General features: G+C 54.2%; 1 protein-coding gene across 2 annotated transcripts in view; it reads left to right on the forward strand.

Moving 5' to 3' along the window:
• The window catches only part of SYNJ2 (synaptojanin 2), a 103,632-nt gene that overhangs the window by 30,945 nt on the left and 50,836 nt on the right, over nucleotides 1-21,851 (forward strand). For both annotated transcript variants that reach the window (XM_039252082.1, XM_039252083.1), the window contains exons 3-5: nucleotides 5,331-5,601; nucleotides 9,045-9,270; nucleotides 17,064-17,147. In XM_039252082.1, coding sequence (XP_039108013.1) covers nucleotides 5,331-5,601; nucleotides 9,045-9,270; nucleotides 17,064-17,147 — 581 coding nt within the window. The remainder of the gene's footprint in view (nucleotides 1-5,330; nucleotides 5,602-9,044; nucleotides 9,271-17,063; nucleotides 17,148-21,851) is intronic.

Here is a 21,851-nt window from a genome sequence, read left to right on the forward strand (position 1 = left end):
CACAATGTTGTTGTGCAGCCATCGCCACCATTCATCTCTAGAACTTTCTTCATCTTCCCACACGGAAACCCTGTCCTCCGTTAAACCATATATACCTGGGTTGTTGCCTTCCATGTTTCCACCCTGCTTGTTCAGGCTGGACCGTGAGCCTCCTGCCCTCCGGAGGTGTGTGCGTGTCCCTGTGTGACCCCGTCTGCCTCTGGTGTGTCTGTGACCTCACCTGCCTGTGGCCGGCGACCTCGGACCCAGGCATGCTCTCCCTTTGGCCAGAGTCCTGGAACCAGGGTTCCTTTGAGCTGGAAGTGACCGAGAGGCCACCTCCCTGGTGCATCTGAGGGCCAGAGTCCTCACGGGCCGGTGGAGGCCTGCGGGGTCAGAGCCTCATCTCCTGACGCCAGAGCAAGTCTGAGTTTCGTGTTTCCTCGGCTGTAAGGTCCTTGCTGGTTTCAGGCCCCTGGACTCAGCCTTAGCTCAGGGCTTTGGAGACTCTCCCTGCCCCCCCCCCCGCCCCAGGCCTGTTTACTTCTTCCCTGGGAGAAAACGGATCCTGCCTTACTGAAAACAGCCCAGATCTTGTGCTCAAGGTGACGTCTCACACACCTGGGCCAGGTGACCCCCCGCAGCCCCACTTTTATCCCCAAGAGACCACACCACGCTGATTCGTTGGGGGGCGGTGACCCCCAGTAGTCGAGTGCTAGGCTTGAACCAGGACCCTTTCCCTAAAACCTATGGTGTGGGGCACACACCCAAGGGTGCTGGACAAGATGGGGTGGGCGGAGTCATGGCAGCCCTGAAGGAACAGGAAGCCACGTGCCGGGCTGAGTAGGGCCAGCTGCCCCTCCTGGAGAGGCCGTGGTCTGGTGCTGCTCCTCTAGTGTCAGCGAGACTGTCCACCCGACACTGGCCTGGCCGGTGCTGAGGGAGAGAGTTCCTAGGTCCTCACCTCCGTAAGAATGTCGCTGCGATGAAGGACTGGCTTCTCATTCTCTCTGCCCCACCCGCAACCCCCCTTCCATCTTACCTTCTCCCCCCGGAACCCTACGCGGTGTGTCACTCTGGGAGGTGAATCCCTACAGATGGCTGACAACGGGAGGGGTCACAATATTGTCATCAGCGCTGTCGCGGAAGCAAGTCACTGTCGTGACTGGGTAGCAGTTTGCTTCCAAGTTCCTTTGATCGCTTTCTACAAAATTGAAGGAAAACCTAATGGGGGTGTCACCTGACAGCACGAATAGTAATTTTCTAGATAGATTTGTGATTTTTGGAAGCAGGTGCCTCAGAAGGACTCTGAAGAATATCGGGCAACATTTCTATAATAAAGCCCTTTCTATTCTCCTCAATCTATTAATGTGAACAAGGTTTCCCAGTGTTGACATCTATAAAAATGAAAAACAGAACTAGCATTGGTAGAGAATCTAGTTTCATTCTGTTAATAAATAACATTTCTCCAAGGATATATGGACCAGAGGTGCCCCCCACCTTCCCAACAAATCTTTATTTTTTTATGTTAAGTCAGTATTTAGCAGAGCATTTTGTTAACATTGCTTGACTGATTTTGTACTAAAAGTCATTGTAATGATAACTCAAGCCAAAGTCTTTTAAACACTTTCAGCATTAGGATCAAATTGCTGCACAGTGTGATCAATATGGGACACAGAAGCATAAAATATGTGACATTAGGATGAAATTCTGGGGTGGTGGGGGGTGGAATGGAAATTCAGAGGAAAGTCCCATCTGTTGAAGAAGAACTCGTTCGTGCATTCCTTTAAATAATATACAAGGACGATTGTCAAACCAGAGTCTAGGTTCCACTGTAAAGAGGCCGACAAGGGATTTATTCTTACACGTCAGTATTTAGCATGTGCCAGAAAGTACATTATTCACAACCACTTACACTAATGATGAGCACTTTCGGTGTCAATTTGGAAATGAGCAAGTGGTACCTTAGTCAGCCATCGTGATCGAAGGCTGCCAGACCTCCGGGCTGCATGAACCCATGCTGGCATCTTGGGTTCAACTCAGACTAGCCGTGCACTTGGGCAGATGATTCAGCTCCCTCCGGGGAATAGTCCCTCATTCGTAAAATGGCAGCATCGTTAGGTACGTTGGCGATCCTTCTGCAAGGGTATAGGTAAGAGCAGTGGCTCTGGAACCAGACTTGGCCTGAGTAACTTGCCCAGGTGGTATAGCCCGAAAGTGGATTCAAATCCCAGTTCCCCCACTGGGTCGCTTTGGGCAGGCTTCTTAACCTCTCTGTGCCTCCATCTCCATCCCTGTACAGTGGGACTAAAAATGGCCCCTCCCTCAGGGGGTTGTTGAGCTCATAGAACAGAGTTCATAAGCAGCCGCCCTGAGAATCAGCTGTCATTAAAGTGCTCGGTTCCAACCCGCTGCCCTGGTGAGATCTTTATTCCCCTGTGGCTTCTCCTGAGCCCCTCAGCCCCGGGACTCAGGAGCTCAAAGCCGCATTTATTTTAAGAGCTTTTTCATGCCTGCTGCAGCCACCCATCCCCAGCCTCCTCCGGGCCACTGCCCTGCACAGGAAATGCCTACTGTCTTCACAGCAACCTGGGACTTTTGCCAGGGACTCGGTCTGCCCACGCAGAGGCTGTTGAGGAAGTGGCGCTAGAAATCCACGCCACAGCTTGGGTGGAGAGATGTCAAGTTTTCCATGCCTCTCCTTGAACCCACTCCCTACAGAGTCCAGTCTCGGGCTCGCAGCCTAGATGGCAGGGGCTGCCCTCTGGCCACCCCTCTGACTGCCCTTGAACTCCGTTTTCTCTGCACTGAGCACATCACAAGAGGCAGATGGGATGCCCGGGCATTGGTTCTAGCGGAGGCTGCGGGAATATTTGCCTTTGTGAATCTATACATTGAGGCCATCGACCCCACATAAACCCCACTTGTCTGCCAGAAATGACATTTGTTCTGCTTAAGAAACTCAGCCTCCTGACACCTGTCACTGTCCATAGCATAACTGCCTAATTCTTAAGTTGCTTTAAAGTAGTTTCCTGATAGGGGCGCCGGGTTGGCTTAGTCGGTTAAGCGTCCGACTTCCGCTTAGGTCACATCTCGCGGTTTGTGGGTTCGAGCCCCGCGTCGGGCTCTGTGCTGACAGCCGGCTCCGGGCCTGGAGCCTGTTTCAGTCTGTGACTCCCTCTCTCTCTGACCCTCCCCTGCTAGCGCTGTCTCTCTCTCTCTCTCTCCTAGAAAAAAAAAATTAAAAAAAAAAAAAAAGTAGTTTCCTGACGATCTGCCTGGGGCAGTGGGATGTGAGCCAGAAGGGTCACCCTCTTAGTCCCCCTCCCCAGTAGATGTACTGACCTAGTTATTGAATGAAGGCATCTTTTATTTAAAAAGTTGTTTTATTGTTTATTTCTTTTTGAGAAAGAGAGACTGAGCATGAACGGGTGAGAGGTAGAGAGGTTGGGAGACACAGAATCCAAAGCAGGCTCCAGGCTCCGAGCTGTCAGCACAGACCCGGACACGGGGCTCAAACTTATGAACTGTGAGATTGTGACCTGAGCTGAAGCTGGACGCTTAACTGATTGAGCCACCCAGGTGCCCCTATCTTATTACTTTTTTAATGTTTATTTATTTTTGAGAGAAAGAGTGCTCGGGGCTGGGGCAGAGAGAGAAGGAGAGGGAGGATCCGAAGCAGGCTCTGTGCTGATAGCCGAGAGCCCAGTGTGGGACTTGAACTCACAAGCCACGAGATCATGACCTGAGTCGATGTCAGACGCTCAACTGACCGAGCCACCCAGGTGCCCTGAATAAAGGCATTAAAAAAAACAACCCTGATGTGTCCTGGCCCCAAGTAGCCCCCTTCTCCCTATCAGGTGTGAGGAGGGAGGGGGGGGAGACAGTGAGCATCGGGTCCGAAGGGGCTTTGATCAGAGTGTCCAGAGATCTAAACCACTGGCCACTGTAGCTCCAGATAATGACCACCGACCACGCGGAGGGGATCTTGCCGGGAAGGTCCTTTAAACCTCAGCGGGGTTGGGAAGAGTGTCTTTCGGAGCAGAGCCATGTCAGCCCTGGAAGGCCAGTTGGTCACTCAAGTTATCCCTGGGGCCCTCTCCTGAAATAAATCAGGGGGCGCTGTCCCTGATGTTCCCGGAGCAGAGCGTTGCCGTGCATCCCTGACCCACATAGCAGGTGTCTGTCGGCACCTTTGTGTGCCTGTTGTGCGGTACAGGGTGCAGAACAGAAAGCAGCCGCGGACGGTTTGGTGGGGTCCCTGGGAGCGGGGGGTGTCTTGTTCTGGCAACCAGGTTGGCAGTGGCCTGGGTAATACTTCATGGGGGTTGGGAGAGGCTTGAGCTGCTCTCGGCTTATTTCAGAAGTGTTCATCCAACACTTGCCATGTGCATCCGGGATATCATGAAAGAGTCCTGTCCCTAAGAAACCCCCGCTCTCCTGGGAACACAGATGGGATGGAGGTTGTTGCTGTGGATGCACAAGGGCTAACAGGGATACTGTTGGCATGTAGAAGGGGCAGGTAACAATGCCTTTGCGGAGCAGGGAAGGCTCCAGAAGGGCAGAGAGGAATTCTAGAAAAGTGGGGCTGAGCTAGGGTGGTCCTTATGAACACTGGGAAAGCTCGTGGCTGTTCTGAAGGGTGGGGGCCGGCAAGGTGGGTGGGGCAGGTGGCGGTGGGGTATTCCGGGCAGAGGCAGCGGCTTGGGCAAAGGCCCAGGGGTATAAGGGCATATGGGGCATTTGAGGAGCCGCAGAGGACAGCCCCAGAGAGCTGCTGGACCCGGGGTGTCCATACGTGGGGAGGGAGGGGGGTGGTCGGCCTGTGAGGAGCTCCCATTTCAGTCCTGGGGGAGGTGGGGGCGGTTGGGGAGTTTAAGCAGAGAGGGAGGTCTTCCATCAGGCAGCTTTGAGAGGCGACTCTAGTGACTGGGCTTGCAGACCTGACCACACCTGGGGCCCTGAGCCGGGTGGTGCCTGAGGATTCGGGGAGGGAGCAGATTTTCGAGGCTTTGGGTGGTGGATGTGGGGAGAGGCTGTGGCGCTGGGAAGGCCCCTGGCCAGTAACCCTGAGGCTGGTGGGCAGCAGAATGGCCTGGGGGCCTGGTAAGGCTCAGGTGGCTGGGCCCCTGCCTGGCTGTCTGGAGGGGGCTGAGAATGTGCATTTCCAGCAGGCTTCCAGGTGCTGCCGGTCGGGGGCCAGGCTCTGAGCGCCAGGCGTCGGGCTTCAGGCTCAGGCAGCGGAGGTCGCTGATGCGGTCCCGTGGCTCCCGCGGAAACGTGGGCCGTGAGCTGTCCCGCGGCCGCCTGCCGACTGTGGTCCTGAGCCATCTTGTGTGTTTCCCTTCCAGGTGGTGCCTCTCTGGGCTTCCTGGTTTTGGTGACAGGCTGCACGTCAGTGGGCAGAATCCCAGAGGCTGAAATCTACAAAATCACGGCCACCGACTTTTACCCTCTCCAGGGGGAGGCCAAGGAGGAGGACCGCCTCACAGCCTTGAGGAAAATCCTCAACTCGGGGGTCTTCTACTTCTCGTGGCCCAATGATGGGTCTAGCTTCGACCTCACCGTCCGGGCGCAGAAGCAGGGCCAGGACAGCGACGAGTGGGGGAGCTCCTTCTTTTGGTGAGGGCCCTGGGTCGTCTCTGGACCCTCATCCCCTCCCCCCTGGGTCATGCGGATGGTGGGCTCTGAGTGTCACCTGTGTCTTTGTTCTCTGGTTTACATCACCCCCAGGACCCCGGGTATCTCTGCGAGTCCAGTCCCTCTCAGCGCAGTGAGAACACTAACTCCCTCACCCCCACCCCCGGGTCAGGGAAGGTGTTCAAAGCAGTCTAATGTAGACTTAGTAAAGAAACTGTCCCTAAGTAAAGAACGTGAGAGCCCACATCCATCCCGTGCTCCCTGAGTGCTGGGCCGTGCTCAGTGCTCCTCTGGTCCTCTCAGCAATGCTAGTTACCCTCCGGCACACACACATTTCCCACCGATGCTTGTACGGTGCTCATGTTCCAGACTGTGCTATGTTCTCTGCTGGTAGGCAAGAACTCAGAATCCTCATAGTGACTTATGAGGTAGGGTCTGTTGGCTATTCCCATGTTACAGATAAGGGGACTGAGGCTTGAACAAGGGAGGGAATTCCAACCCAGGCCTTCTGGCTCCAGATCCCATACTATTAATCACCAGGCCAGACCAGTTCCGGCAATGGGGAAACTGAGTCAGCCTGCCAGGGTGAGGTGCAGCCATGTGATAAGACGTGTCCTGAAGCCCAGATAGAGGTGCCTGGATGTCTGGATGTTTAGGGTCCTCTGAGGGCTCCTTCCTGGACATAGCTAGGTGTGCATGACTGTATAAGTATGTAAATTATCTGTGGCCCTTTCTGGGCCTTGGGGATCACGACCCTGGCAGGTCTGGGGAGGGGTGGCACAGTGATTTACATAGATGGGTGCCAGGCCTGGCTGGTCAACGATGCTGTACCCCTCAGACTGACCAGGAGACGTGTGGAAGTGAGTCAGAAGCCAGCGTGATGAAAACCTGCTGTAGAAATTGCTCCAATATGCCCCATACACTGGGCCGTCCTTAGAATTCCAGTACTGGCCTTTTGGAGCTCCGCCAGTTTTCCAGCCCTTTCCAGGGCCAGTGAGGCTCATTTACATCCTTTATTTATGCCTGCCTCTCTCCCTTCGCCCCAGCACAGACAGTCGTAGGGATCACTGGATAAACGTTTCTCCCTTGGTGCTTCGGACCCCTCACCCTAGCCCGACTTCTTTCTGGAGGAGGGGGGCTTGGCCATCTCCTTCTATGTGCCCCCCCCCCCCGCATTCTCCACCCCCAGATTCTCGTGGGCTTTCTGGTTTTGTTGAGTTGGGGGCGGGGGACAGGCAGTAATGTGCTCAAACGCTAAAACACCTGTGAGTCTCCTGCTGCTCTTGTTCAACTGCCGATTCCGATTCAACAGGTCTGGGCTGGGGCCCAAGATTCAGCATCGCTAGTAAGGCGATGATGGTGGCCCCGTGCTGTGGTCTGAGGACCACTCTCTGAGTAACAGGTCCAGGGGATGGTGTTTCTGTGAATCACTGATTCCATTCTGCAGGGACCCGCTGGTGCCCGTGCTCCTGAAGTCAGCCGAGTTCAGGGATCCAGGGCTGGGGATTACCAGCGGGTGTTGGTACTAAGGCCATGGAGTCACTCTCAATGAGGTCTTCCAGGCAAAGAGCGGGACCAGGTGTCAGAGGCTGTATCATTCTTGGCAACATTGTAGGACCACCGGGGGAACTGGGTGGCCCCAGGACCTTTGTGACGGCCCTTGTCAGGCCTCCTTCCTCCAGCTATGTGGCTGGAGACTTGAGGCTCACAGAAAGCAGCAAGAGCAGAGTTTCACAAAGTGGAGGCCAAGGGGGCTTAGGAAGGGGAAAGCCCCAGGTGGTCACCAGACTCCATCCTGAGTTGAGAGGAGGCGGCGGCTCTGGAGAGCGCCGGGCTGCTGGGGCCACACCACACTCCAGGGCGTGGTGCTTGGGCGGCGCCCACGGAACTGACCACAGCTGAGTCACCCTTGACTGAGTGGTCACGGGCTTGACTGCCTAAACCCACCATTTGGAGTGCTGTGCTCCAGGTCTGGACCCACATCTGGAGTCAGATGGGGTCAACACTGAACGTGGCTGGTGAGTGAGGGAGCGCGTACGGCAGCGTGAAGTGGTTTTTCCGGGCCGGTAGCTGAGCCCACTGATAACTGCCTCCCAGGACAGGGAAAACCTGGCAGGAAACCCAAAGCACTTTTCCTTTACGGACCTGGGGCTTTTCCTCGGAAACGAGCCATCCTCCCAGCGAGCGCCAGGCCAGCGTGACTACACACAGGGATTCGGAGGACCGGTTGGCAAAAGGCTCCTCTGCCTGACTCCCGGTGACTGATGGCTGCCCTAGCTGTGGGGCTGGAAGACTGGAACATTCTCGAGGCTTTGCCTTGAGACCATATGCAGATTTAATTTGTTACTAAAGCTGGCTCATCATCGGGATTTTACAGAGGGATTCAGAGGAAAGTGTGTTTGGTGAACACCAAACACCTCCCTTCCTGGGAGGGTCTGAGAGGCCTCCGAAGGCGCCGCTCGGGTCGCCTGAGCACCCCGAATGGAGCTCAGCTTCAGGGGGTCCTGGCACCCCTCTGAGGCCCTGCTTCTCAGAGAGTCAGGTCGAGTGGGTGGTGGGGAGGCCGAGAGAGAGCAGAAGGCTGTGGCCCACAGAGGTGTGGCTGTGCGTGTGGGGACTTCCCTGGGAGAGGAGATAGCCTGGGCCTGGCACAGCCAGAGAAGAGGGCAGGCTCCCAGCTCCTCAGTGCTGCTTCCTGGCTCCATGACCTTGGACAAGTCCTTCATGTCTCTGTGTCTCAGTTTCTCTAGCTGTAAGATGGGCTGAATGATAATAGCTTTCATATAGGGCCTTTGGAGGATGAAGTGAGCTAATCCATCCCAAAGCACCTTAGAATGGTGCTCACGCCCTTGATAACTGTTGGCTTTTCTCTGCATCCTTATCATCATGGACACCAGGGGTCCCCAGAGGCCCAGAACAATCCACCAGGTGTGGAGAGGCGGTACTGGGACTTTCCTTGTTTTATTTTTGTCTCCTCCTTGTTAATTTATTTTGGATTGCTTCCTAGTGCTCTCATTGGGATAGGCTAGACCTCATGGGTTATGTATGCAATTTAAATTAGCATGCGTATATTTAATGATTATTTTTATCATTTATTGGTCACAAAACCTATATTAATGTTTTTACTGGTGGGATCTCTGATTTGAAAACGCGGAGGCCAGGGGTCTAAAGGGAGGCTCCTCCGACAGTCCCCAGAAGGTGATGGTTGGCTCGCACTCCTGGCTCGGCTTCCAGTCCCTGATACTGACGCGCACAGGGGCCCCGGGAAGCACCCCTTCCCCGCTGCTTGGTGGGGGTGGGGTCTGGGAAGCACGTGAACCTCCGGGCCACGCGCACTAAGCCCCGTCCTGCGGGTGGGCCCCTTGCCGCTTGCTTTGGGCGCAGTGTATCCGGGGAGTGCACGCTGACCCGAGTCCGCTTTGCAGGAACCAGCTGCTGCACGTGCCCCTGCGGCAGCACCAGGTGAGGTGCTGTGACTGGCTGCTGAAGGTCATCTGCGGTGTGGTGTCCATCCGCACGGTGTACGCCTCGCACAAGCAGGCCAAGGCCTGCCTCGTCTCCCGCATCAGCTGCGAGCGCGCCGGCGCTCGCTTCCACACCCGCGGCGTGAACGACGACGGCCATGTGTCCAACTTCGTGGAGACAGAGCAGGTCAGTGCCCAGGCGGGTCGGTGGCACCAGTGGTGCGGCGGGGACGCAGCCGTGCAAGCGCCTTTCCATTTGGGGCGAAGAGGGAGAAGGCCAGGTGTATTGGAGGTCGTTTCCCGGATCGTGGCTCCTTCCTCCGGAGGACAGACTGAGTCACTGGGGCTCTGCCTGCAAACGTGGCCTCCGGGTCGCCTGGGGTGTCCTTCTTGGTTCACTTCTGCCGGGGTAATACTGCTCACCCCAGTACTTGCAGCTAAAAGGAAGCAGGAGTTTTCGCCGTGGTCAGAAAGGGTGGCAGCTGTTTAAGAGGGCGGTGATGAATGATCCAATGGGATCTTGAGACAAAGAGTAGATCAATACAGCGAGCATGAGGGAAGGAACCAGTTTTTCGTTCTAAATCAACCCCGGAGCGCGGCTCAGCACCTGGAGTTGTGAAATCTGCGTGGTAAGAGGCATTTGCTCTCAGCTTCCATGAATATAACCATCTGCTTAGTCTCTCATTGATTTTTTTTTCCCCCTAAATTCTGTTCTCATTCCCAGAGATGCTGTCTTGCACTGGTTTGTTTTTTTCCCCTCTGTGGGTTGCAAATCTGTAGGATAATACCACTTTGTAGACGAACAGGTAGAATAAATTATAAAGAAAGGCCAGCCCCGTGAAAGGCACAGGTGCAGTGTGGCCGTGGGTGTCAAGCTGCAAACAGCCTGTGTTTATTTAGTAGGTGATGCGGCTTTGCGTCCCCTCCGTCTTGCCGCTGGGAGAGGCGTTTCCTGCCAGGACTTTGGCCCATGTAATTCCACACAGATTTGAGCACCTGCTTCCTGTGTGCGAGCAGCCGCGTGCTTGGGCTTAAGGGGAGGAAGTCCTCTTGCGGTCAGGTGCTCAGGAGGAGGACTTTGGAACAGGAGCTAACGATGGGCAGCAAGGGCAGTTTCTTGTCCATGACCTCTGTTCACTCTGCCTTTTCCTCTGGATGTAGATGAGGCTACATCCGGTTAAAAATGTCAGAGAAAATGTGGGCCCTAAATAAAGGCCATTTTCTTTTTTCTCGCTCACGTGAGCTCCGTTTGTTCACATGCACCACCTGCGTTGCCGTTACCTGCATTTCCGTCCCGATTGTTATCCTTGCAGATTGAGCCTTTGATTCATGCAGTGCATTCAACAAAACTTTACTGTTTATCGTCCACCATGGTCTGGGTGCTGTGCCGGGTACTGGGGGCCAGAGGTGCAAAGCATATATGTACAAATCAGAAGACCCATGCCCTTGAACCTGGTAACTGAACCAGATTGGAAGAGGTTTTCATCAGGGAGCCCAGGGGTGGGTCCTTGCATTTGGCCCCTGCCTTGCTTTCCATCTGGCCCTTGGGTAGATCGTTCCTTGTTTGCTTTTCCTGTTTGGTACTCCCTAGAGTTGTGAATTTCAGCCATTTTTTTTTAATTGGGGTCTCATCTATTTCATCTCATTCATCAGCAAAGCATCACAGCCGTTCCTGAAAGATTGGGCATTTTAACACTGGAAATGTAAGTCAGTGGTAGGCGTTTCTTTTTTTTTTTTTTTCTAATGTTTTATTTATTTCTGAGAGAGAGAGAGAGAGAGAGAAAGAGAGGCAGCGTGAGGAGGGGAGAGACAGGGAGACACAGAATCCGAAACAGGCTCCAGGCTCTGAGCTGTCAGCACAGAGCCCGACGCGGGGCTCGAACCCACGAACCGTGAGATCATGACCTGAGCCAAAGTTGGACGCTTAAACCACCTGAGCCACCCAGGCGCCCCAGTGGTAGGCATTTCTTCAGGCTGCTGTGACCAGGTACCAGAAATGGGGCTTAAGAAAACTGGAATTGATGGTCTCACGGTTCTGGAGGCCAAAGGTCCAAACTCCAGGCTCTGGCAGGACCGTGCTCCCTCTGAAGGTTCTAGAGGAGGCCCCTTGCCCCTTTTCCCTCTAGAGGAGGGCCCCGCTGGTCGCAGCCCTCCCATCTCTGCCTCCCTCCCCCGGGATGTCCCTCTGCCCTGTAACGAGGGGACCCACCCTGTCTAGTGTTCCCCATCTTTACTATAACCGCATCTGCAGTGACTGTCTTCAGATAAGGTCACATTCCGAGGTGCTGGCATTAGGACTTCAACATGTCTTTTTTGGAGGGCACAGTTCAACGCATAACAAAAACATAATGTTAAAGGACTATGCTTTATTTTTTAAAAATATTTTTTAATGTTTTATTTATTTTTGAGAGAGAGAGACAGAGTGCAAGAAGGGGAGGGGCAAAGTGAGAGACAGAATCTGAAGCAGGCTCCAGGCTCTGTGCTGTCAGCACAGAGCCCAGGGTGGGGCCTGAACCCACAAACCGTGAGATCATGACCTGAGCCGAAGTCGGACACTTAACTGACTGAGCCACCCAGGCGCCCCTTATGTACTTCAAAAGCAGTGCATTTCGCTTTATGAAAAATCTCAATAGTGCCTTTGCTTTTCTCATTTTCCTATAGACTGGGGCTGGGCCTTTGCTCTGGCTGTTTCATCTCTGTGGCCTGATACAGAGATTTGTCTCTGTGGCCTGATACAGAGGCATTTGTCTCAAGTGCCCAATTTCTCGGGCTCAGAGACAGGAACCTTGTTGCCCCGTGGCCAAGCCAGCAAGGCCTCAGGGACACCAGTGGCCTGCTCTCTGGCTCCTGGAGCAACAGCCCAGGGCTATTTAAATGACCTCCACCTGCGTCCCTTCTCTGGCTGGGGCAGATTTCCTGGTTCACGTAGCCTCGTTCGTGTTTTCTCTTCCTCTTCCCCGCCCTGGATCAGATCGAGGTTTTCTTGATGAAACCTGCAACCCAGCCTTGTCCCAGAAGCACGGGACAGGCGGACAGGCAGCCGGACACCCCCTCTGCCGTCCAGCTGGGATGGCGGGCAGCTGGGAACGCAGCCCCCACCCGGGAGCAACATGCGGCTGCGTGGCCCCACGGTGACGTCGTTTTTACCAGACGTGCTGGCTCGCACCCGAGCAGTTCTTTGTGGGGCCCCCAGACGGTGTGCCCACCACGGTGGGGGAGGAGGGGGAGGAGTCCGTGCCCAGAGGTGACTGCAGGTGTGTCCTCACTGGCAACAGGGCAGCGAACCCCGAGCCCCTCAGCGGACTTTGGTTGTGAGGCTGCCCAGGCAGGGACGCAGCACCTTCACCCTCCTGGGAGTGCCTCCCGCGGCTGGCACGCAGCCGCGGGGACCTGCCTACAGAGAGACGGGGAAGGCAAGGGAGGAGTGAGGGCCGCGAGGCAGACACACACAGCACCGCGTGGGGAAGCCACGGAGGGAGAGGAAGACGCAGCTGAAATTGAGGAGGGTGGTGAAGGCTCGCGCTTCCCCAGGAAGGCATCCTGCGGAGGACACCCTGACGATACCCTGGGGACCCAGCACAGCCCCGAGGGCGGGTCATCAGCCGCTCCTGGAAGCCAGCTCCAGGCAGCATCTACTGTAGGTGCGTCATCCTCTTTTCTGAAATGTTCTCAGAGGCAGGATGAGTGTGGCTGAAGGCAGGTGAGTGCTCCCGGGGAAAGCAGGCGGGTGCTCCCCAGGAAGCAAGAGCCGCTTGTTCTGCCCCGGCCATCATGGAATGGTTTCATTTGCAGCACTCTGTAGCAATAAAGTACTCAGGGTTGATCTAAAGTTTTTTTTTTAACATAAAAACCTCCTAAGTGAAATGTCTACTTAACCAGTGTTCCTGCGAGCACAGCGCTGCCTTCCTCCCTCCTCCCCCTGCTGGGGAAGGCCCCGCGGAGGGAGCGGTGAGGAGACGCACTGTGGTCTGTGACGAGGTGCACAGTAAGCGTCCAGGAAGCCTGAAATCCCGCTGCAGTTGGCCATCCAGGGCCGCGGGGATCTGATGGGGGAGGGGGAAGAAGTCACTCCCGGGAGCCCTGCGGACTCCGCTCCCCTGCGTCTGCGGGACGCAGACTGTGAGGCCCGGGCCGGATGGTGTCACGGGCAGAGTGTACTTCCCTGCAGTCTTGGTGGCTTTGCTCCTGGTGACGGCAGATTGTGCACTGACTGCATCCTGAGGACTTCGAATCAAAGCGATGCAGTAGGCAGAGGGTGGCGCTCTTCCGGGTAGCGTGGTGTCGCCTGCCTTGGGCCCCGACGTTTGGAGAAATGGCGGGCCTTGAAACGTGGGTTCGTCGCCAGAGAGTGGCAGGCAGCATCTTAGAGATGGGCGTGGAGCCGCAGCCGGAAGGAGCCCTGGCTGGGACTGCTTGTCCCTACCCCCCACCTCACCCCTCCCACCCCCCACCCCACCCCTGCCAGCGGCTGCCCACGGGTCATGCCTGGCCGAGGCCCCTGCCACAGAGACCCTTCAGACCCAAGCCTGTGGCCACCTGGGAGCGGAAGTCCTTCAGTGAACGCGTGAAGGTGGCTCATGAATTGCCGCACTGTGCCCCTTGGCACGCGGCGGGACTAGACAGGGAGCAGGCTGGTCCTCTGAGGCGGGGTCTCCCCTGAATTAAATGCTCAGGGAGCCAGAAGAGAGGGGTGCTTTCAGCCACCCACTCTGCCTTGCTTTCGCATTGTTCCTAAGAGGAATGAACAAGCTTTCTTCTCCAAGGCAGGCTGTATGTGTGTGTGCATGTTGGCCTGTGGGGGGTGGGGGGTGTTTTGTGTGCATGTGCATTTGTGTGTGGTGTGAGTGCATGTTTGTGGGGGGGTGTTTTGTGTGTGTGTGCATTTGTGTGTGGTGTGTGAGTGCATGTTTCACGTGTGTGCATTTGTGTGTGGTGTGTGAGTGCATGTTTCACGTGTGTGCATTTGTGTGTGTGTGTGTGTGTGTGTGTGTGTATGCAGGTGTGGACCACATCTCAGTCTCCCTGGGAAGAAGCCTGGCGTCCTTCTGGCTCTGCTGTGAGTCATACCTGGTGCGACTGCTCTGCAGCTGTGACTCACTGTGCAGAAAAACAAAACCCCAAAAGTCCCTTTGTTCTACCAAAAGGAAAAAAGATGAAAAATATTTGGCTATTGATGATAAGGCCACTGATTAATCTGACAAGGGTCGGATGGCTGCACGTCCTCCTAAGAACACGGCAGGCTTGGCAAGCGTTGGTTTGTGAACACCTCACTTGGAGATGCAAGTTCAGCCAAGTAGAAGACAGAAGTGTGTCTGCTGGCTTGTGAGCCTCCCGCATTATTCCCTTCGCTTCAGGGTCGCTGGCTTTCTGCACCCCCCGCTCCGGGAAGGGGGCTGCTCAGAGTTGCGAAGACAAGACCAGGGCATCCCAGGCCCGGCCTCGCCACTACTTAGCCATCGTGGATTCCCTCCCACCCCTTGCCTGACCCTACCCTCCCTGTCCCCACAGCCTGAGCCCTGCCCCCCCCCCATCCAGCCCCATGCTCTGACTCCTCCCGAGTCAGTCCTCTGCAGGGGCCTTGTCCACACTCCTAGGCAGTGTTTTCCTGGCCTGAGGAGCAATGAGCCACTGCCCTGTGCTGAGATCACGTTCCCTCATTACTCATTTGCTCCTCCCTGGGACCAGATGGCAGTAACTCCATTGAGAGAGGGAAACTAAGCCCCCAAGTGGTTCACATGCCCAGGGTCACCCTGCAGGGCACATGGGAGCTGGCAGGTGGAAGATGCTGTCCCAGGGCCCACGTGCTGACCCGCATTCACACTCCACCCTCCTTTCCTCCCTGCCCCGGGATCCAGATGCCCTCTGTGAGGTGAGGCATCAACTCTGCCATGAGTGTTAAAACCTATGTTCTTTAGCTCAGAGAGGAAAGCACCGCAAATCCACTGCTGGTGTGTGATGATCAGGTTGTCTTGTCACCTTGGGAACAAAGACAGTGGCCCTGATGATGAACGGGACCCAGAACTAGAAAATCTTCATGTGGGAGGGAGCAGTGGAGAAATTCAGAGGCATCTTTCCTTCCTGTCCCAGGAGTGGGGTCTAGGGTGTGGGGGCTCTCGGCGGGTGTTTTCTGAAGCTGGCTCTGCCCCTGCGGAGTTCAAGCTCAAGGGGAGCAAGGGCTAATGCTGGAAGTAGCTCCGTTAGCACGTGTTCAAGTGAAGGGTCATAGTTCCAGAGCTAAAATCCTGTCCTGGCCCTGTTGCGGGCTGTCTTTACAGAGAAATGTTGGCTAAATTGGTTTCTTTCTCAGCATTCTGGATCTGTATGTTCTTTCTTAAAGATCTTTTTAAAAATGTTTATTATTTCTTTCTTTGAGAGAGAGAGAGCGCATGCGAACAGGTGAGGGGCAGAGAGAGAGGAAGACAGAATCCCAAGGCAGGTTCTGGGCGGTCAGTGCAGAGCCTTACTGACTTGAAGTAGGGCTTGAACTCACGAACTGTGAGATCATGATCTGAGCCAAAATCAAGAGTTGGACACTCAACCAACTGAGCCACCCAGGTGCCCCTGGACCCATATGCTCTTCTTTTTTAAATTGTTTAAAAATAGATTTTTTTAATGTTCGTGTATTTTTGAAGAGGAGGGAGGGAGGCAGAAAAAAGGAAGACCCAGTATCTGAAGCAGGCCCTAGGCTCTGAGCTCTCAGCACAGAGTCTGATGCGGGGCTCAAACTCATGATCTGTGAGATCATGACTTGAGCCAAAGTCAGATGCTTAACTGACTGAGCCTCCCAGGTGCCCCTGGACCCAGATGCTCTTAATCTAAGGGTAGCCAGTGATGCCTCCAGTAGTTTAAGCATTCTGCTACTTTCTTCTTTTTCTTTTCCTTTTTTTATTTTTCAGTAGAATAGTAAGGGGCAGCATATTTGCTGGTAGTATCTGAAAGCAGAGAAGTCCTTAACCCCGTGCTTTTTTCCTTTGGAAATTAGGGGATAGAAGATCAGCTCAACTCTGTAGCTACCAGGCTCCAGTAATTCCTGCTGTCTGGGGACCTGCAAGTCTGCTGCTCAGGTCCTCCGCCGCAGAATTACTAATGCATGTGTGATCTGAGCGTGATCTAGATGCATGGAAAGCTACCCTGTAAGGGAGCAGCCTGGTAAGAAATGGAAAGGATCAGCAGCGTTGGCCTGACTGGCCCTGTCAGGCCAGGGTAGAATTACTCAGATAAAGGGCAGCACATCTGATAACTGCCACAGCATCCCTCGTGATGCTCGGGGCTGCACTTCTTGTCCCTTTAAAACTCCTGATTCAGGGGGGAGGGAGAGGGGGCCGCTGCAGGCACACGAGGAGTTGATACACTCTGTAGTAGCTGGGGTGGGGGGAGGGGAGGGTGTCTGTTCTTGAGTGTGTAAGTATCCTCTGCTTCCGTGCGGGCGCCCTGACCCTGGTAGCGTGGGGAAGCTGGACTGTGTATATGTGGCATGGGGCCAGGAGCACCTACAAGTTCAAGTCTGCCTTGTCAAGTGCAGGACTGACGAGGGTAGTCGCCTAGGTATTTTGGCTGTAACCATCCTCTTCCGGTTGCTGTCTGCTACTTGGCTAGTTGGAAGCGAAGTGCTAAATTCCAGAGCGCTTTTGCCTCTGTTCCTGACACGGGGTGTGGGGAGGCCTTGCTGGGTGTTCCAGGGAACTGGGAAAGGCCGTGTTTATTCCCGGCCAGCTGCAGCCCTCCCCAGGAGGCCCCGTGCCCGCTCCAGGCTCCCCTGAGGCCGGTGGACCGCCAGCATGCCCTTGAGCAAACAGGGCCGGCCTGTGGGTCAGGGAACAGCAAGGCCACTCGGGCCAGAGAAGCAGAGGGCGCAGAAGTCCACTGTCTGCCCTTCGTTCTAGGCGGTGTCGGGTCTCAGGCGGCCGGATCCAGTTACCCGGCCCAGGACATTCAGTTTCATTGAGGAATACTTTCCCTTTCTGTTTCCTTGTGGTACAGACGATTTACATGGATGATGGAGTGTCGTCTTTTGTCCAGATCAGAGGCTCCGTTCCGCTGTTTTGGGAGCAGCCAGGGCTTCAGGTAGGTAACGAAAACAGTAAGTCCACTTTAAAAAAAAAACTAAGTATTATTGTTCACCTGCCCTTCTCTTCCGAACAGCTACGTTTTGTTGCTTTTCTCTGTGACAGAGGTTTTGAGGCTTGTTCTACAACCCAGTGGGATTGAGCTGAGCTGCCAAAGTGTGAACACCTGTGTGCATGTGTGCACGCACGTGTGTCATGTTTATATACAGCAACGTATATGTTGTATCTAATTTTCTGAACCTAAGCTTGCTGTTTGATGCAGGTGACGTGGGAAGGAAGGTCTTTGCTGATAAGTGAGCCACGTAATGTAATTGAGTAGAATTACTTTGTCAGCCCCCAAGTTTTGAGAGCTTGGCCAAAGATGTGTTTTGACAGCTGTGACCGTCCGACAGGGCTTTGAAAGGTTTCGGGCCCCAGTGGCCATACAGCAGGTCTGCTGTTTGGAGGTGCTTGTTGTAGGGCCACGTGAGAATTGCACGGAACATTCCTATGATTTCTAAAAATACATCTAACAGTCTAAAACAGGGCTCTGGGCAGTGCCAGGGGTATTTGGCGTTCTGTCTCCCGGGAAGAGCTCAGGCTGTGGTGCCACGTCCCAAGAACACGTGTGTCGTCAGTGGAGCTCTGCACTGCCTCGTCCAGGGAGCTCCTTCCAGGAGGGTCATGGGCCAGGTGGACCTGAGGCCACGCGCCATCAACCCCAGATCTTCCTCCCTGGCCCGAGCGATCGTCCGTGTGCTCAGAAGACCTCTCTGGCCAGGCACGGCTTCGGCTCCTCTTACCAAGGGCTCTGTGTGATGGCGGTTGGGTCGTCTGTGGTGCCTGAAAAGGCTCAGGGCCACCAGCCAGGGGCTTGGGGTGTTTGACACAGCTGAACCTTGACCTGAGCCCATGTCCGCATGGCTGTCATTGTGCAGTGAGGTGGATGGATGAGTGTCTCGTGTGGGGTCTGACCTCTGGGCCGGGGCAGGCTTTTTTAGCATTCAGCCTTTCCATCAGAAAGGAGCACCCAAGACTGTGGGGATGGCTGGTGGCATTGGGTGGTGGCAGAGAGGAGCACATGAGGGTGATTGTAACATGGAAACTAGCTCATCCCAAAAGAGTTAGGGTTTTTTTTAATGGCTTTATTCTGATACAATTTGCTTGCCATAAACTTCACTCGTTTGAAGTGTACAACTCAATGGTTTTTAGTGCATTTACAGTCATATAACTATCATCATGGTGTGGTTTTAGAGGACTCATTACCACTGAAAGCCCTGTTCCCACTGGCAGTCACCCTGACCCCCACCTCCTTCCCAGCTCTCTCCAAAGCCTATGCAACTGCTAGTCCACTTTCAGTCCCTATAGATTTGCCTGTTCCAGACCATTCCAAAAGGATTTTTGAAACTTGATTTTCTTTAGATTCGCAGTTTTCCTTCTGAAACTTCTGGAGCTCTGTATTTAGCAAACGTCAAATGGGTAGGGGATAAAAAGGAAGCAGGAGACCATGTTAGGTTTCATGTGAAGATTTTAAGAAATCCAGAAAATGGGGGTGGTCATGATAGTCTTGGGATTTGGGAAGGAGCCTTTGAAATTCATCCCCTTCCTCCAGTCCTGGGGTCCTTCTTCCAGGATCTGTGAGAGGCTGAGCTCCAACACGGACTGGGAGAGCAGGACTGGGGATGGCTGCGATTGCCGGCGAGTTCCTCCTTGCCTCGCATGGCGTGTGTCCATCTGCAGGGCGTGCAGGGGATGCCCCGACTGACTCTGCTGCCCCCTGACCTTCGAGGAGGAGTCCCTTGTGTCTTGTCCAAGGCCTTCCGGCTCGTCGGCGTCTTCCGTCTCGTTTCTAGGACCCTCCATGGTCTGCTCTTCCTCTTCCCAAAGCAAAGCAACGCTGGTGTGTCATCCTGTAACTTTGGCCCCCGCCTTGACCCACTGGAGGCCCCAGATGCAGCCTGACCCTGCCGTGGAGCAGCTGCCCCTCCACCCGACACGGACAGTGTCGGCTCGCCTTTCAGCAGCGATGCCCCTTCTAACTTGTGCTTCTCCAGAGCCTCCATGGTTTCTACGGAAGAAGTTTCAAAAGGCTTTGGTGTCCAGTAATCTCATCAAGGATTTCCTAACCTTTGGGTCTGACACCCATGCTTATCCTCTGAACCTCATCCACCACCGAAGAGAGATTAGGTCACCTTCACTGGGGACCAGCGGAGAGGCAGCTCTGCGATGGTCTGCAGTCCCCCTCCCTGAGCTATCAGTAGCTCAGCCTGAGGATTGATTCTGGTTGTTTTTCTCCATTTGGAACCCGTCCCCCTTCTTAGGTGACTTGAAAGATGCAAAAGTTTGTGGGTGAAGAGCTTGTGTTTGAAGTTGGGGGGTGGCACCCTCATAGGGCTCTCTCCAGGAACCGATGAGCTCCGCCGGGTTTAGGGCATGGGGGTGGGAGGGAGGGTGGGTAGAGAGGCCAGAGAGGCCTCAGGGTGATGAGTCATCTGCACGCTTTCATGGCCACGGTGCCTGCCTTCTAAACCCCTGGATCCTGATGTCATTTTCAGCAGCCATGTACCTTTAACAGTGTCATCTTTACCATGTAAATAGGTTTGAGGACTGAAATTTTACTCTTGAAGCTAATTGCTCTCCTGGTATGGTTAGATAGAGAGTATATTTTTTTTAACTTAAAAAAATTTTTTTAATGTTTATTTTTTGAGAGAGAGAGAGAGACAGATGTGAACAGGGGAGGGGCAGAGAGAGAGGGAGGCACAGAGTTTGAAGCAGGCTCCGGGCTCTGAGTTATCAGCACAGAGCCTGATATGGAGCTCGAACTCATAAACTGTGAGATCCTGACCTGAGCCAAAGTCAGACACTTAACCGACTGAGTCACCCAGGCACCCCTGAGAGTATGTTTTTAATATACACTTAGCCCATTGAAGATTTTGCCCCCCATGTCACTTTAAGAATTGTTTTTTAAGTTTATTTATTTATTTTGAGAGAGAAAGTGAGCAGAGGAGGGGCAGAGAGAGAATCCCAATCAGGCTCTGCACAGTCAGCACAAAGCCCGATGCGGGGCTCGAATTCACGACCCGAGAGATCATGACCTCAGCCAAAATCCAGAGTCAGACATTTAACAGAATGAGCCACCAGGGCGTGTCCCCCGCCCTCACCCCACATCACTTTAGAATCTTCCTCCCCTGTTACATGCACATGCACAAATGTCTTGCAAAAGTGAAGTCAAGTCTCTGTTTTGAAGCTTCATATGACCTCACCAGTTGGAAGAGGATGCAAAGTAGATTTGTCCCCTCTGCCCTTCCCACCTTGCCTGCATTCGCTTCCTGCCTGTTAAACCCTGTTTCCTGGAAACATGGCCCTGGATGGGCTCATTTGTGTGGTGGTACTTCCTTTTTTCTTATTTGGTCCCCAAAAGGACGTGAGATGGCTTATAGCACAACGGTTTCAAAAATAATGAAGAGGTTGGGGTGAGGGAAAGATACTTGTAATGAAAATGAACTGAACCCAGGATAGAGCTGCGTGCGCACCGCAGGCCCCAGGTTTCATGTGGTTGCACGTGGTTCTCATCAGCAACCGTCACCGAAAGAAACAAGATAGCAAGGTAGCTTCTCCTGCGATTCCGAGCATAAACTTTACAGTTATGGGGCCTGGTTGCAGCTCGACTTCTGGCTCCCCTTCTAAGGGACCATATACTTTCAACACGTTTCTATCTCAGGAAAACGCTCTTAAAACAAAACAAAACCCTGAGAAATTCTTATTTCTGTTAAGCCTTAGTTTACTCTTCTGTAAGTGGGGTTAACAATCGACCTCAAGGGGTTCTGGAGAGGATTAGCTCTCATAGCACGTAGTAGACTTCGGTGCCGTGTCCAGAACCTGGAGAGCATGTTGGCAGTAGCTGTTGGTATTATTAACATAAATTGTAACATCCGGGAGGAGGGAACACATGTTGCATTGGGAGAGCATGGCCCCGCACCCAGAGAGTGTGGTGTGACAGCTTCCCCCATCTCCGTGAGGCCTGTGAAGTGGAGACAGTGTGCACGTATCTCTCTATGAAGACATGAGCCATCAGCCCGCTCAGAGCAAGCCACTAATTCATTCCACAGCAACTCACGAGCATCTGCGGGTATGTGGGGGCACTTTCTATCATAGCCCTGCCCCTGGGAGGAGGGGACAGGTCATGACCGTGTTGTGTGAGTAGAGCTCATGGGAGAGGAAGGCCAAGCGCCCTGGGGCAGCTCCCCGCCTCCAGGGTGAGGGGGTGGGTGTCTGAGCTGAGTTGGGAGGGATCAGACAAGGAAGGCAGCCTTGCAGAGGGGTGCGCCCATGTGGGTGCTGCAGCCCCAGAGGTCACAGTGTGTCCAGGGCGCTCCGTGGCTTGCTGCCTACAGCCCAAGGCAGGGGGGCCACGACCAGAGGTCAAACTGGAAAGATGGGCCCTGTATGTAACGCTAAGGAGTTTACGTTTTACTCCAGGAGGTGCCAAAGGAGGGGTGCTCCGACTAGGCTGCACTTTAGGATCACCAGCAGCTGATAAAACACCTGACACCCAGGCTGCGTGCTCTCCCAAATAAATCGCAGCGCCTGGGGGTGGGAGCCAAGCTGCGGTACTTTTTGAAGACCCTTAGAGGACTCCAGTGTGTGGGAATGTTGGGATGTGCTCAGTGGTTGGCTGGTAAAGCAGGCGTTTTAGTGCCAGGAGAGGGAAGCTTGGATTTGT

This window comes from Hyaena hyaena, unplaced genomic scaffold (assembly GCF_003009895.1).
Source record: "Hyaena hyaena isolate Hyena2069 unplaced genomic scaffold, ASM300989v1 scaffold_405, whole genome shotgun sequence".
Classification (NCBI taxonomy): Eukaryota; Metazoa; Chordata; class Mammalia; order Carnivora; family Hyaenidae; genus Hyaena; species Hyaena hyaena.